The sequence below is a fragment of the Chenopodium album genome, chromosome 27, assembly GCF_948465745.1.
Source record: "Chenopodium album chromosome 27, dcCheAlbu1.1, whole genome shotgun sequence".
NCBI lineage: Eukaryota > Viridiplantae > Streptophyta > Magnoliopsida > Caryophyllales > Amaranthaceae > Chenopodium > Chenopodium album.
The window spans coordinates 35,428,623-35,440,676 of NC_137860.1; the positions used below are offsets into that span (position 1 = coordinate 35,428,623).

Sequence of the window (12,054 nt, forward strand, 5' to 3'; positions counted from 1 at the left end):
TCTTTTTACTCTTTTGTGCATTATAGTCCCTTTTCCATATGCTGTCATTTTCGCAGCTGTTTATATCCTGAGAAAGATTGAAGGATAGAACTTTAGAAAAATGAAACAATGTCTGCTTATGTAGTTTGAGTGCTTGGTCATCTTTACTGCCATTAATCCGATGACCTTTCCTAAACCTTTTCATTCACCTCAACCTGCCCGTGGTTGCAATTGAGTCCAGTCCTTTCACTGAGTAACTTCACTGATAATGTGCAGTGCAGTCCCTTCACCACATCAACTTTGTCGCTACCTTTACCGAACCTTGATTATCGTCTACTAGTAGGGCTGGCAATCCCTGACACAATCCGATAAACTGACCCAAACCGACCGGAAGTTACTGAGAGAAACCCGAACCCGACCTAAACCCGATCAACCCGAAATCTGACCCGAACCCGACCTGCTGATCCGAATTGCCACCCCTATCTACCAGCAACCACCTTCCTTATACCCTTTTGTGTGCAGTCCCTTGAACATGTTAACTTTGCCTATACCTTCACATGAACCTGGACCTTGATTGTCAGCTAAGGCCTTCACTAGGGCCTAGATCCTTTGCGTGCCTTCTCCACACATCCATTATGATTGCTACCTCTAATTTTGGTCTTTTACTAATGTTAATCTCCATTTCTACCAAGCGGAACAAGACTCAGAATGCAGGTCCTCACTCTACAGTAATCCGATGGAACACCTGAAATTCAATACTCCAAGCTCTTTTCTCCTTTAAATCATACTCGTAATTCAGTTTACACTAGATTCCTCGTCTCTTCTAAGCAAAAGCTCCCTAATTGTTAGAATAAGCAATAGGGGTAACTTTTAATGACCAGGTAACATCCAAATCCTCAAAAATTTGAATAATTCACCAACAAATTTCTAACACCATGTGTCTTCATAACTCATACATTAACATTATCCGAATACCTTTTATACATAAGTATAATATATAGTCCGTGAAAACATTGAAAAGGGGTAATATAAAAGAGTGAAGGCCAAACGACTAAACCATGATAGAGCCATATAGCTGAAATTTTTTCCCTGCAGGCAGATGCTCTGGATTTTTTTTTTTAAAAAAAAGGCGGAATAAATATATAGTTGTTTTGCAAAGAACATATAGCTATTTTATAAAGAACATCACATATATTTGTTTTGTAAAGAACATATAGCTATTTTTTTTAAAAAAAAACATCCAGCTTTATATATATATATATATAACCTAGTTATAATGAGAACCAAGGCTAGAATAAGAACTAGGAACAAATCTAGGCCCTTAGATCATGTTAATCGGACGGCTCATATTCTTCCCGTGTCATTAATAGTATTTTCGTAATATTTCAACTTTACAAAGTCATTGCCAGTTTCATTTCTAAAAAGTAAATCAAAAGTAAGAAAAAGTAAATGAAATCAGTCATAAAGTAAAGGAAAATTTCACATTTACTACCAGGGAAAGCACCATGTTTCACATTTGCTACCCCTTTAAAATTTTATTTTATTTTACTACCACCGAAACACACTAACTTTCATAATCACTACCACTTAACGGAATCCGTTAGGATTTTCATTAAGTTTATTAAAAAAAATAAAATAAATTAAAAAAATAAATTAAAAAAAATAAAAAAAATTAAAATCCACCCACCCAAAAAACCCTAGCCCTCCCCGTCAACCACCCTCCCCCCTCCCCCTACCGGCGGCCAGCGCCCAAGCTGCAGCCGACGCCGGCGATATTGGTCGGAATTGAAACCCTTCCCCTCCCCACCCAAAACTAACAACCCCAACCCTAAACCCCCTGCCCGAAACCACCCTAAACAAGTTTTAGGGTTTCGTTTAGGGTGGTTTTTGGGTTTGGATGAACGAATTTGGGTTTTTTTTGTGTTTTTGGGTTGGATTTTGGGTTTTGGGTCGGAGAACAGAGGAGGGGGGTCGTCGGGGAAGGGGATCAGTTTTCGGGGTGGTTAGTGAGGTCGACGGTGGCTGAGTGGTTTCGAATGGGTTATAGTGGTTTTGGGGGGGCAAAAAACAAGGGAGGAGTAGTTTGGGGGAGGGGAGTGGGCGGGACGAGGAAGGGGAGGGGGGTCGATTCGGTGGAGGGAACGGGGTTGGGGGCTGATTCCGGGGGTGGTTTTGGTTTCGGTTTGGGGTGGTTGGTCGGGGCAGCGAGAACGGGAAAAGGGGAGGGGGGTTCGCGTTGGCTGCGTAGGGGTGGGGGAAAGGGAGGGGGTGGGTACGCGCCGGCGCCGGCTGAAGTTCTGGGCGCCGGACGCCGGCAGGGGGGGAGGACAGGGGGGTGGCAGGGGGGGAGGGGTGGCAGGGGAGGGGGAGGGTGGTTTATTTTTTTTATTTTAATTATTTTTTAATTTTTAATTATTTTTTTATTTTTTTAATAAACTTAACGGAAATCGTAACGGATCCGTTAAGTGGTAGTGATTTTTAAAAAACTCTGATTTAGGTGGTAGTAAAATAAAATAAAATTTTAAAGGGGTAGCAAATGTGAAATATGGTGCTTTCCCTGGTAGCAAATGTGAAATTTTCCTAAAGTAAATGAAATTGCCTTAAAAGTTAAAAAAACTGGAAAAAAAGTTTTAAAATTCGCAAAATTACAAAAATGCCATTAATGAAAACGGGTGAGATGTGAGCCATCAGATGGAGCGCGATTAAAGGCTGAAATTGGTATATTAGTACTCCCTCCGTGTTTTTTAAGTGTTACACTTTGACCGGCACATAGTTTAAGGCAATTTAATTGACTTAAATAAAATAAGAGGTAAGCGGGGTAGTTGGAGTATTAAAAAATTGTAAAAGAAAGATAGTGGGATTAATAGTTTATTGAAAAGTAATGAATGTGAGAGGAAAGATATAATAAAAAAGTAGTAGTGGGTTTGGGTGGGACCATGAGAGGAGAGAGATATAATATTTTAATGTAGCATTTTGCCAAAAAAAGAAGTGTAACACTTAAAAAGACACAATATATATGTACATATATACATATGTATACATATACATATATATATACATTTATACATATATATGTATGTATATGTATGTATATATGTATGTATATATATATATATGTATTAATTAACAAATTACATAAAATTACAACAAATTACAAATAAATATATATATATATGTGTATTAATTAACAAATTACATAAAATTACGTATATATTATATTCGTAGCTAACTTAAATCCTATACCCATCCATTTCATCAGTGTAGCTGGGGTTAAGGATGTTCTAGTAAATCATTTTATTTAATTTAAGATTTTATATATTTATGAAATCTTCCATTAGATATATGAATAACAATTGGTCTTGTATGCTTTGACTGTATGCTTTGTATGAGGTTATAGTGTACTGTAGTTTCTATAGGTTTTTAAATATATCTTTTAAACATTAAGTCTTAAACTCTTAATTGTATTTTTGGCAGGAGTTTTGCTACTGAGGAATGCCTTGGGAAGCACATAAGGAAGGTTCACTCAGATCTGAGAAAGACGTTTCCTCCCGGTAAGTATTTGCAAAACTTAATATCTTTTTTAATTTTATTTAACACTAAAGTTATTTTTCGTTGTTTTATTTATTTTACGTGACGCTTGAATTTAAAATCCTAAACCTTATTCATTAATTTTGCTTAGGTGACAATTTAAATTTTTAATTCAAAAAAAATACAAATTTTTATTTTTATTTTTATTTTATTAAAATAAGTCTTTTGCATATGCGTTTTTTTTATATATACTCGTTCTATTTAAAATGTTAGTTTCATTTATAATCTGTTAACTATTAAAAATTATGGGGAATTAGTCATATGAGATTTAGTTATATTCGTCTTGATGAGTACATATTTAAATCAAACTTTTATGATTTGCTAGGGAGAGATTAAAGATATTTGCGATCAAAAATTTGCATCCATATATGTAAAAAAAAATAAGTAAAAGTTTGCTTAAATAATTTAATTTAAATTATTTACTATTCATTATTTTACCTATGTGGCAAAATTCTTAAATCCTATTCGTCACTTTTGCTTAGGTGGCGAGTAAATTTTTTAATTCTAAAATAAATTATTAATCTAATTTTTCATTTGACAAAATAATACCTTTTCTTATGTGACGCGCCGAATGCTCCCAAAAAATACCTACTTTATTTATATATATTAAATTTGCATCACTTTGAATTGTACAAAGTTTTAGGAGAGTAATATACTATTGTGAGTGGGTGAATAAATTATTATTAAAAAAGTATAATGAGGACCAAGAAAGAGAAAGTATGTGAGAGATGATAAATATTTTTATTATTTTAGTGGGGACCATGAAAGAGAGAGAAATGATAAAATAAGTTGAGTGGAGTTTAAAGTAAGAGAGAGAAATGATAAAATATAGTATAAAGTTATCAAAAATAGAAGTGATGCATTTTAAAAAAACTCCCCAAAAAGAAAAGTGATGCAAATAAAAAAAAAAAAAAAAACGGAGGAAGTACAAGACAAGCTCATAAGCGTAAAAAACATGGGTACAAGTTATATAATTCTCCTTAGTACTTAATTTTGATTCAAAAGACGCATTTGCATGTTGCTTCTAAAAATTAAGTATTAGCAACTTCTAATAATTGGGTGACATTTAAACTAAGAAAATTAACAACTTCTTAAAATTGAGCTAAGAAAATTTGAAACAAAAACTTTCAACTATTGGACTTATTTCATGAAAATGAAGCTAACAAGGCCTAACTATTTGTCTCACTTTTGTGGGCAAGGACGCAAGGTCGCAAGAGTGTTGCACTGCCGGCCTAATCCGACTAAGAACAACTAAATTAGGCCAATCCCATTTTTAGTTCCTTTGTTTTTGGGGTAAAATAATGATTGAACGCATATATATTTAGATCAGCAAATGTCTTCGATTTTGATATAATTACGTGAGTATCGTCTGGTTAAAATATTGAGAGTTATACTAAAGACGTGTGATCAAATCGTGTTTACATCAGTATCTATTGTGATTATCTGACTCTCTCTATGCACTAATGGAAATAATTCTAAACTTTATGACAACAACGTTTATACTTCATTATGCAGTAAAGTAGCACCAAAAATTCTATGCAAGAAAGTAAACACAAATTTAGTTAGGTTCATATCACGATAAATCTATTTTACACCCTATAATTCTTAACAAGTTGATTAGTTATATAAAGTATATACTTCCGTAAGAAGTAAGCCAATTGCAGAATTTCCTCGAGGTTTGCTAGCTAGCACATGAAGTTTACCATTTTCTTTCGCTAGTTTAGGGTGAGTAGTGCTATATTAACCACATGTATACCCTCGAAAATTGAAGAATGTATTAACAACCACCCCTAATTTGCTCTTACTACACGTTATATATGCATACTTTCATTAGCAAAGCTTCTTCCTCACTTTAAATTAGCATACACACATATACAATATGTGAGGGCGATGATTTAGGGTGCGCATAAGTGAGAACAAATCCGGAATCTGAATGTATGTACGTACCTAGCTAAGCCGCCATGGAAAATTTATCACAAACTAGTGAAAGACACACACATACCTCTAATATTCATAATATTCCTCCCTTGGTACCTAAATATTACAACCCTAAAAGCAAGCACAACAACTTACCTTTCAAATATTCACCAAAACATTCTATAATCATCTTACTCATATGTTTAACCATGTTTCTTCTCTTCCAAATCCCTTCTCTTCAATTCCCTCCGTCGATTGAGTCCTTCAAGAAGGTTAGCTCCTCCTCCCCCTTAGGAGATCATAAATCAACAAACGAGGATGAGATTGAGAAGCTCAAACACGCGGTGACATTCCTCCCCTTGAAGGACTTAAGATACTCAAGCACGGCCGCCCAAGGGCACACATGGTTCATGAGTTCCATGTATGACACACGCGACGAGGAAGGCGACGTGCAATACCAAAAGTTCCCATCAAATGACTCAAAGGGAAGGATCCTATGCATAAAGGGTCATGACACACATGATGGGTCATGGAATTATTATGCACTTGCATGGCCGGAAGCGTTACCTCATAATGCCACCCTTATGAAAGGCCTAACATTTGTGTCATATAATCATTATAATTATGATAATATATGGCATGGTTTGTCCGCCGTATTTCCGTTTGTAGCATGGCATATGAAAAATGGGTGCAAATTGCCTTCTAGATGGGTGTTATACCATTGGGGTGAACTTAGGGCTAAGATGGGTCTTTGGATACGTTTGGTGTTGCAAGCCACTTTTGATGGGCCAATCAATATAGAAGTGTAAGTTTATTTAAATTGCGCATATTAATTCTTTATCATTGACTCAACATGATTTCGTATTTTCATGAGTTGAATGAGTCGCAATTTTAAAATGCAGAACTGCACGTTATTAGATTAGCTTAAAATAGGGTCGGATTAGACCACAAGCTAAAATGGTCTATACACTATTGGACCGTGGCTTAAGTCAAAACGTTGGTGTTGAAGCCCAATCCAATAAGGGTTGAGCCAAATAGAATAATAGATGTGAAATTGAAGGAGTTTAATTAATTATAGAGTAACTAACTATCTAGCTAGTAACTACTAAAAATGATCATATAACATGTGTTCATAATCTAATAAATTTGTTTTGTATGGATTTGATGATGAATTAATAGGTTTGACGGGGTTGAAGACGAGCAACCGGTATGCTTCGAAGAGGCGGTGGTAATGAGGCATAACGAGGGAGGGATGTCAAGGCAAAGAAGGATGGAAACGTATGATCTAATAAGGTGCAAAGCAAGGATGTTTTGTAATGTAAGCCTTGATCGTAGGCCACATGAAATTGGGATGACTCTATTTATGAGGACTGGGGCTAGATCTTTCACAAACGATGCGGCTGTTATTGACCTCTTTAAAACTGAATGTGACAAGTTTACCAATTGCCAATTATTCGTAGCTTACTCTAATAATCTCACCTTTTGTCAACAGGTTAGTCCTTCTTTATATTAATACCTCTAGTCGCAAATATTTCCAATTATATAGCATTTAGGGACGGATACAGTAGTTGGTAGTTATATTATTACGCTGGTTATCAAAATTTAACGGTGATTGTCGATATAGACTATAGAGGGCTTAGAGGCATATATAGAGCCATAGAAATAGTGTGTTTACAAGTCTATGCCTTGCAATGTTGCAATCTCAAAAAAAAAAAAAAAAACAAAAAAAAAACAAAAAAAAAACAAAAAACCAAAAAAAAAAAAACAAAAAAAAAGGGTTGGATTGCTGAATGTAATCCAAAGGGGGGCATTTTGTATAAAGTTTGATGATAAATTACTGTTTCATACTTTAAGTATGGTGGCGGTTTTTTTGAGTATCATACAATAGCAAATGTGACCATTGTAATTGTTCAATGGGTGAAATAAGGGTGGGTTCAGGATTTTGAAGACAGAGTGTCGATATTATGATCATAGGGTGTCAAGACTGTCAACTGTCAACTGTCAAGTGACCATAGACCACTTCAATAGATAAAAAAAAAGAATATTAAATCATTTTTTAATGGAGTGTTTGCCGACACCCCATGTACTTTAGTGAATCCGGCACTTAATATACTTTGCCAAAGAGCTAGGATTAATTGGAAGTGACCTATAGGTTTCTTATTCACTGCACTTTTTTTATTGGAGCACACTAAAATAGTGTACATATCATACAAGTTATCAACCATAAATGATCAATCTATTAATTACAATTAGAATTTGGTTTACTCAGTAGGTAAAGCCTTTAATATGAAGTGGAATATATTGATATAAGTATATAACACAACAATAAACCATCCAACAACAAATACTTAATTTTTAACAGTCATAATAATTGAGATCTTATACGTATAGCTATGTACATATATTATCTCTGGCTTCTTTCAATACTTGTAACGCACTATTTTAACACCCATTTATCTAATTTAATATCTTTTTCAAAGTGCGTGTCAAAGTGGTGTGTTACAACTTGTAAGTTTGTACAAAAACAAAAATGAAGGACGACTATATCTCCATTATATAATACAGCATATGTATACCTTGACAAAATAAAACAAGCAAAAATTTAATATGAGTGATCAATGCTAATTAATTATGTATGCCTTGATTTTGATGATGACAGGTTGAATTGATGAGCATAACAGATATTTTGGTATCACCTCATGGTGCCCAATTAACCAACATGTTCCTAATGGACAGGAATAGTAGTGTTATGGAGTTTTTTCCTAAGGGTTGGCTAAAGTTAGCCGGTGTAGGCCAATATGTCTATCACTGGATTGCAAGCTGGTCCGGTATGAAACATCAAGGTGCATACCGTGACCCGAATGGTGAACCTTGTCCCTATCCCGAGGATGATCGTCGATGTATGTCTATTTTTAAGGGTGGTAAGATCGGACTCAATGATACTTATTTTAGAGAATGGGCAAGAATTGTGTTAAAGGATGTGCAACTTAGGAAGGTAGAAGAAGCAACTAATAGTAGTCCAAATTTTAAAACAAGTATGGGTTGTACTTGTAATTTGTGATATGTTTATGAGTTTACGACCAATTCTGAGATCGTAAATTGAATCTCTATTCTAATTATACTATTTTAGGCCGTGCGGTACACATATAGGAAATAGGATAATGAAATTCAATCTTTATGTTGCTACGAGGTAACAAAGTTATTCTCAACTAGAGTAAAACCTTGAAAAAAAAAATATGATGCTGAAATACGAGTTAAAAATAGTTGATGTACCATTGCACCACCAAGTGGTTTGCTATATTTTTACTTACTACTTCATCGTCTCTTTGTCATTTAATTGCCAATTTGCCATAGTTTAAGAAAAATGTGACCACTATTGTGACAATTGATGAGTATAATGACTACTACACCGTACTCTATGGTTATAACTTAAATAGCCCGCTGTCCAACCAATTTTAATTATATTGTTTGGACCATGTTTAAAATATTGAACTTTTATTTAACAAAAATTTTACTACTTGTAACTTTTATTTAACAAAAATTTTACTACTTGTAATGCTTCTTCTATATAATGTTGCTCTTACTTTATGTCTAAATTGTATGGTTTCTTTAGAAAATGCTATAACAAAACAAATTAATCATAATATAATCTCAATACGTTATTTTCAAAATTATATTTTAACAATTATGAGTGTTACTCCTTTCGTATTTAAATAATTAAAACATTTTGATTTTTTGCACTATTCATCTGCTAATTTAAATTACTAACGTTTGTGATTTATACATAAGAATAAATATAGTCTTGTGGATATTTATTGGAATCGTCTCAATGAAAAATTTATTAATATTCAATTGTTATAGTTTTTACTTATTCTAATTAAAAATATTATCAGTAAAGACTTTACATTGACATATATACAATATAAATTGAAAAAACGTTTTATTTATTTAAATACTGAGGAAGTAAATATACAGGATCTCCTGGAATCGGGAAGAAAGCTCTAACCACTTGAGCTATCCCTCACTCTCATAGTCTCATTTATACATCCCATGTGAAAAGTCAAAAATTTCTAGCTACTATTATAAGTATTCGGGTTGGACTGGAGCCCATTTAAGGGAGTTCACTGATTGATATGGCATGATGGGCCCAAAAGTAATAAATTATCCCATGTACCTTTGAGAGTTTGAGTTTTGATTTGGATGGCCTTTGAATGGAGGATATTTCAAGGTTCAAGGTATACATATATAAAAAAAAAAAAGGTATACATATAAAATTCTAATTTTTATACCTAATTTTTATACAGTACTCCTTATGTTAGTAAAAAGTCATTTGTCTTTGATACACTTCTTAAACAATAATTTAATTTATTAATTTTATACAATAAATAAAATATTTTAAGAATAGAATTACAAAATTGATATAAAATACACTACATATTAAAATATACTTCGTATTAAACTAAATTCGATAAGATCTTATTTAACTGCAGGGTATATTATGAAATATCTTTTTATTATTAATTAGTTGATTTTCATGTTTTTACTATTTTTCATAATTAGAATGGAATAATCTTTAACAAATGCAATAATATATATATATATATATATATATATATATATATATATATATATATATATATATATATATATATATATATATATATATATATATATATATATATATATATATAATCTCAAACTACTACAAAGTACAAAGTACGTGAGAGTGAGGGATAGCTTAAGAGCTCAAGTGGATAGAGTTTTTCTCCCGATTTCAAAAGATCATGGATCAATTTTCACTCGCAAGAGAACGAAGTACGTAACTTTAAAAGGTGTACGGAAGGAGTAATTAATTTTTTATATATTATAAATTTGACGGCTGTTAACTGTTGATTTGATTAATTGTTACTGTGACATGACTATTTAAACTATCCCACGAGTGTGGAATGCCTAATAGGACAAATCTAGTGTCTGCTTAGACTAAGGCATGGACGTGCCTTTTCTATTCTCTTTACGTGACTTTTCTCCGTCCATTTGATTTAATGGTTTCAATGTTCGACATCCATCTTCTTAATTACCTTTTAATTATACATCTGCCTTAGCTTGATTAATTAATTAATCGTTGTATAGAAATTTAGAATAATCGTTGTTTGATTGACATATACACGATACATATAAAGTCATAATAATAAATGTATAATACAAGTAAATGTAGAATAAGGAGAGGTTTTTTTAGAGGGTATATAGCTTGAAAGGGGCAAGGTTGTGGTGATATATTAATGAAGATGAGGAATAAGACGCGTGATGTAATTTTTAATTTTGGAAGCAGATGATGGGGATTGGATAAACTATAACATTTGTTTATAAAATAACGAAAATAACTTATCAGAGTAGTCGATAACTAATTTTGTTTGTCTCACCTTACCCTTAATTGATTGATACTGTACAGTATAGCAATAGAATTACTCAATCTAAAAAGAGAAATATTATTGTGACATAAATTCTGTCATAGTGACATTTAAACCCAATCTCACCATCAATTTGAAAATTCTGTAACAATATAATATACATATGAATGAATTGTGAAAGATATAGCTGAGGATAGACCAGAGAAAATTAAAATAAAATGGCATAATTCAAGTAGCCATATCAAAGTAGGACAACACCTTAAAGCAAAATAAATTAATAAAGAAAATGAACTTTTAAAAAAAAAAAATTTCCAATTGTGTAAATCTATCTAAGAAATCCTTCAAAAAAAAAAAAATTTAAAAAAAAAAAAAAAAAAAACCTATCTAAGAAATAAGTGAAAGTGACTTAAATTAAGGGACCCATGAATTAGTGGCTCTTTTGAGGTGACAAAGGCTAATTGAATTTGGCATTAAAGTTTGAGCATAAGGTTGAGTTAATTTTTGTACCAAATGGGGTATTACTATGAATACCAAACATATTAATTGTCACCATGTTATCATTATTAACTGTGTCCAAAGCTCCAAGCTATACATGCACCACTATTACTATCATGAGTGCCATATTGTCCATTTACTATATATCGCACACTATCAATAAGGTCAGGTCTTGGCATAATGATAAAGATTATTGATTAGTCACAAGAGCCATATAAACTACGAATAGGAGAAAATTACTGATGTTACCAAGATGAATGGTATATATTGATTAGTCACAAAATTACAATAAGAATGAAGTTTAGGTAAATTTTCATTTCAATCATTGACAATTATAAGTTTTGATGGAATTTTAGTTTTAATTAACACAACCATTTCTTAAACATGTTTTGATCAATTCAATTACATGATTAATCAATTATAACAAACAAAATTGATAGTACTAGAGTAATAATTATGAAAAAAAAAAAAAAGTCATTTTAGATACATAACCATCATAAATGAGGTGAAGAAAATGCGACCATGTAATATACTCCTATCTAGTTATTTTGTAACAGTATGACAAGTACAATCAAAATCCTAGTTGGCAAGCAATATACTCACATCTTAATCAATTTTAGTGAACAGAGAAAAGATATTTCTGTGATCATAAAAGCTCTAAATATGG

General features: G+C 32.5%; 1 protein-coding gene across 1 annotated transcript; it reads left to right on the forward strand.

Annotated features, from left to right (window-relative positions):
• The first annotated feature begins 5,528 nt into the window (after positions 1–5,528).
• Positions 5,529–8,545, forward strand: LOC145620159 (uncharacterized). The gene is made up of 3 exons (XM_081674794.1): positions 5,529–6,289; positions 6,664–6,976; positions 8,144–8,545. The coding sequence occupies exons 1-3, from the start codon at positions 5,529–5,531 to the stop codon at positions 8,543–8,545; spliced, it is 1,476 nt and encodes a 491-aa protein (XP_081530920.1).
• The last annotated feature ends 3,509 nt before the right edge of the window (positions 8,546–12,054 follow it).

Bases quoted from the DNA above. Each gene is read 5' to 3' on its own strand.
- LOC145620159 (XM_081674794.1), top strand. From the start codon at position 5,529: ATGGAAAATTTATCACAAACTAGTGAAAGACACACACATACCTCTAAT. The intron at 6,290-6,663 runs GTAAGTTTATTT...ATGAATTAATAG, and splicing joins GGGCCAATCAATATAGAAGT to GTTTGACGGGGTTGAAGACG. The intron at 6,977-8,143 runs GTTAGTCCTTCT...TGATGATGACAG, and splicing joins ATCTCACCTTTTGTCAACAG to GTTGAATTGATGAGCATAAC.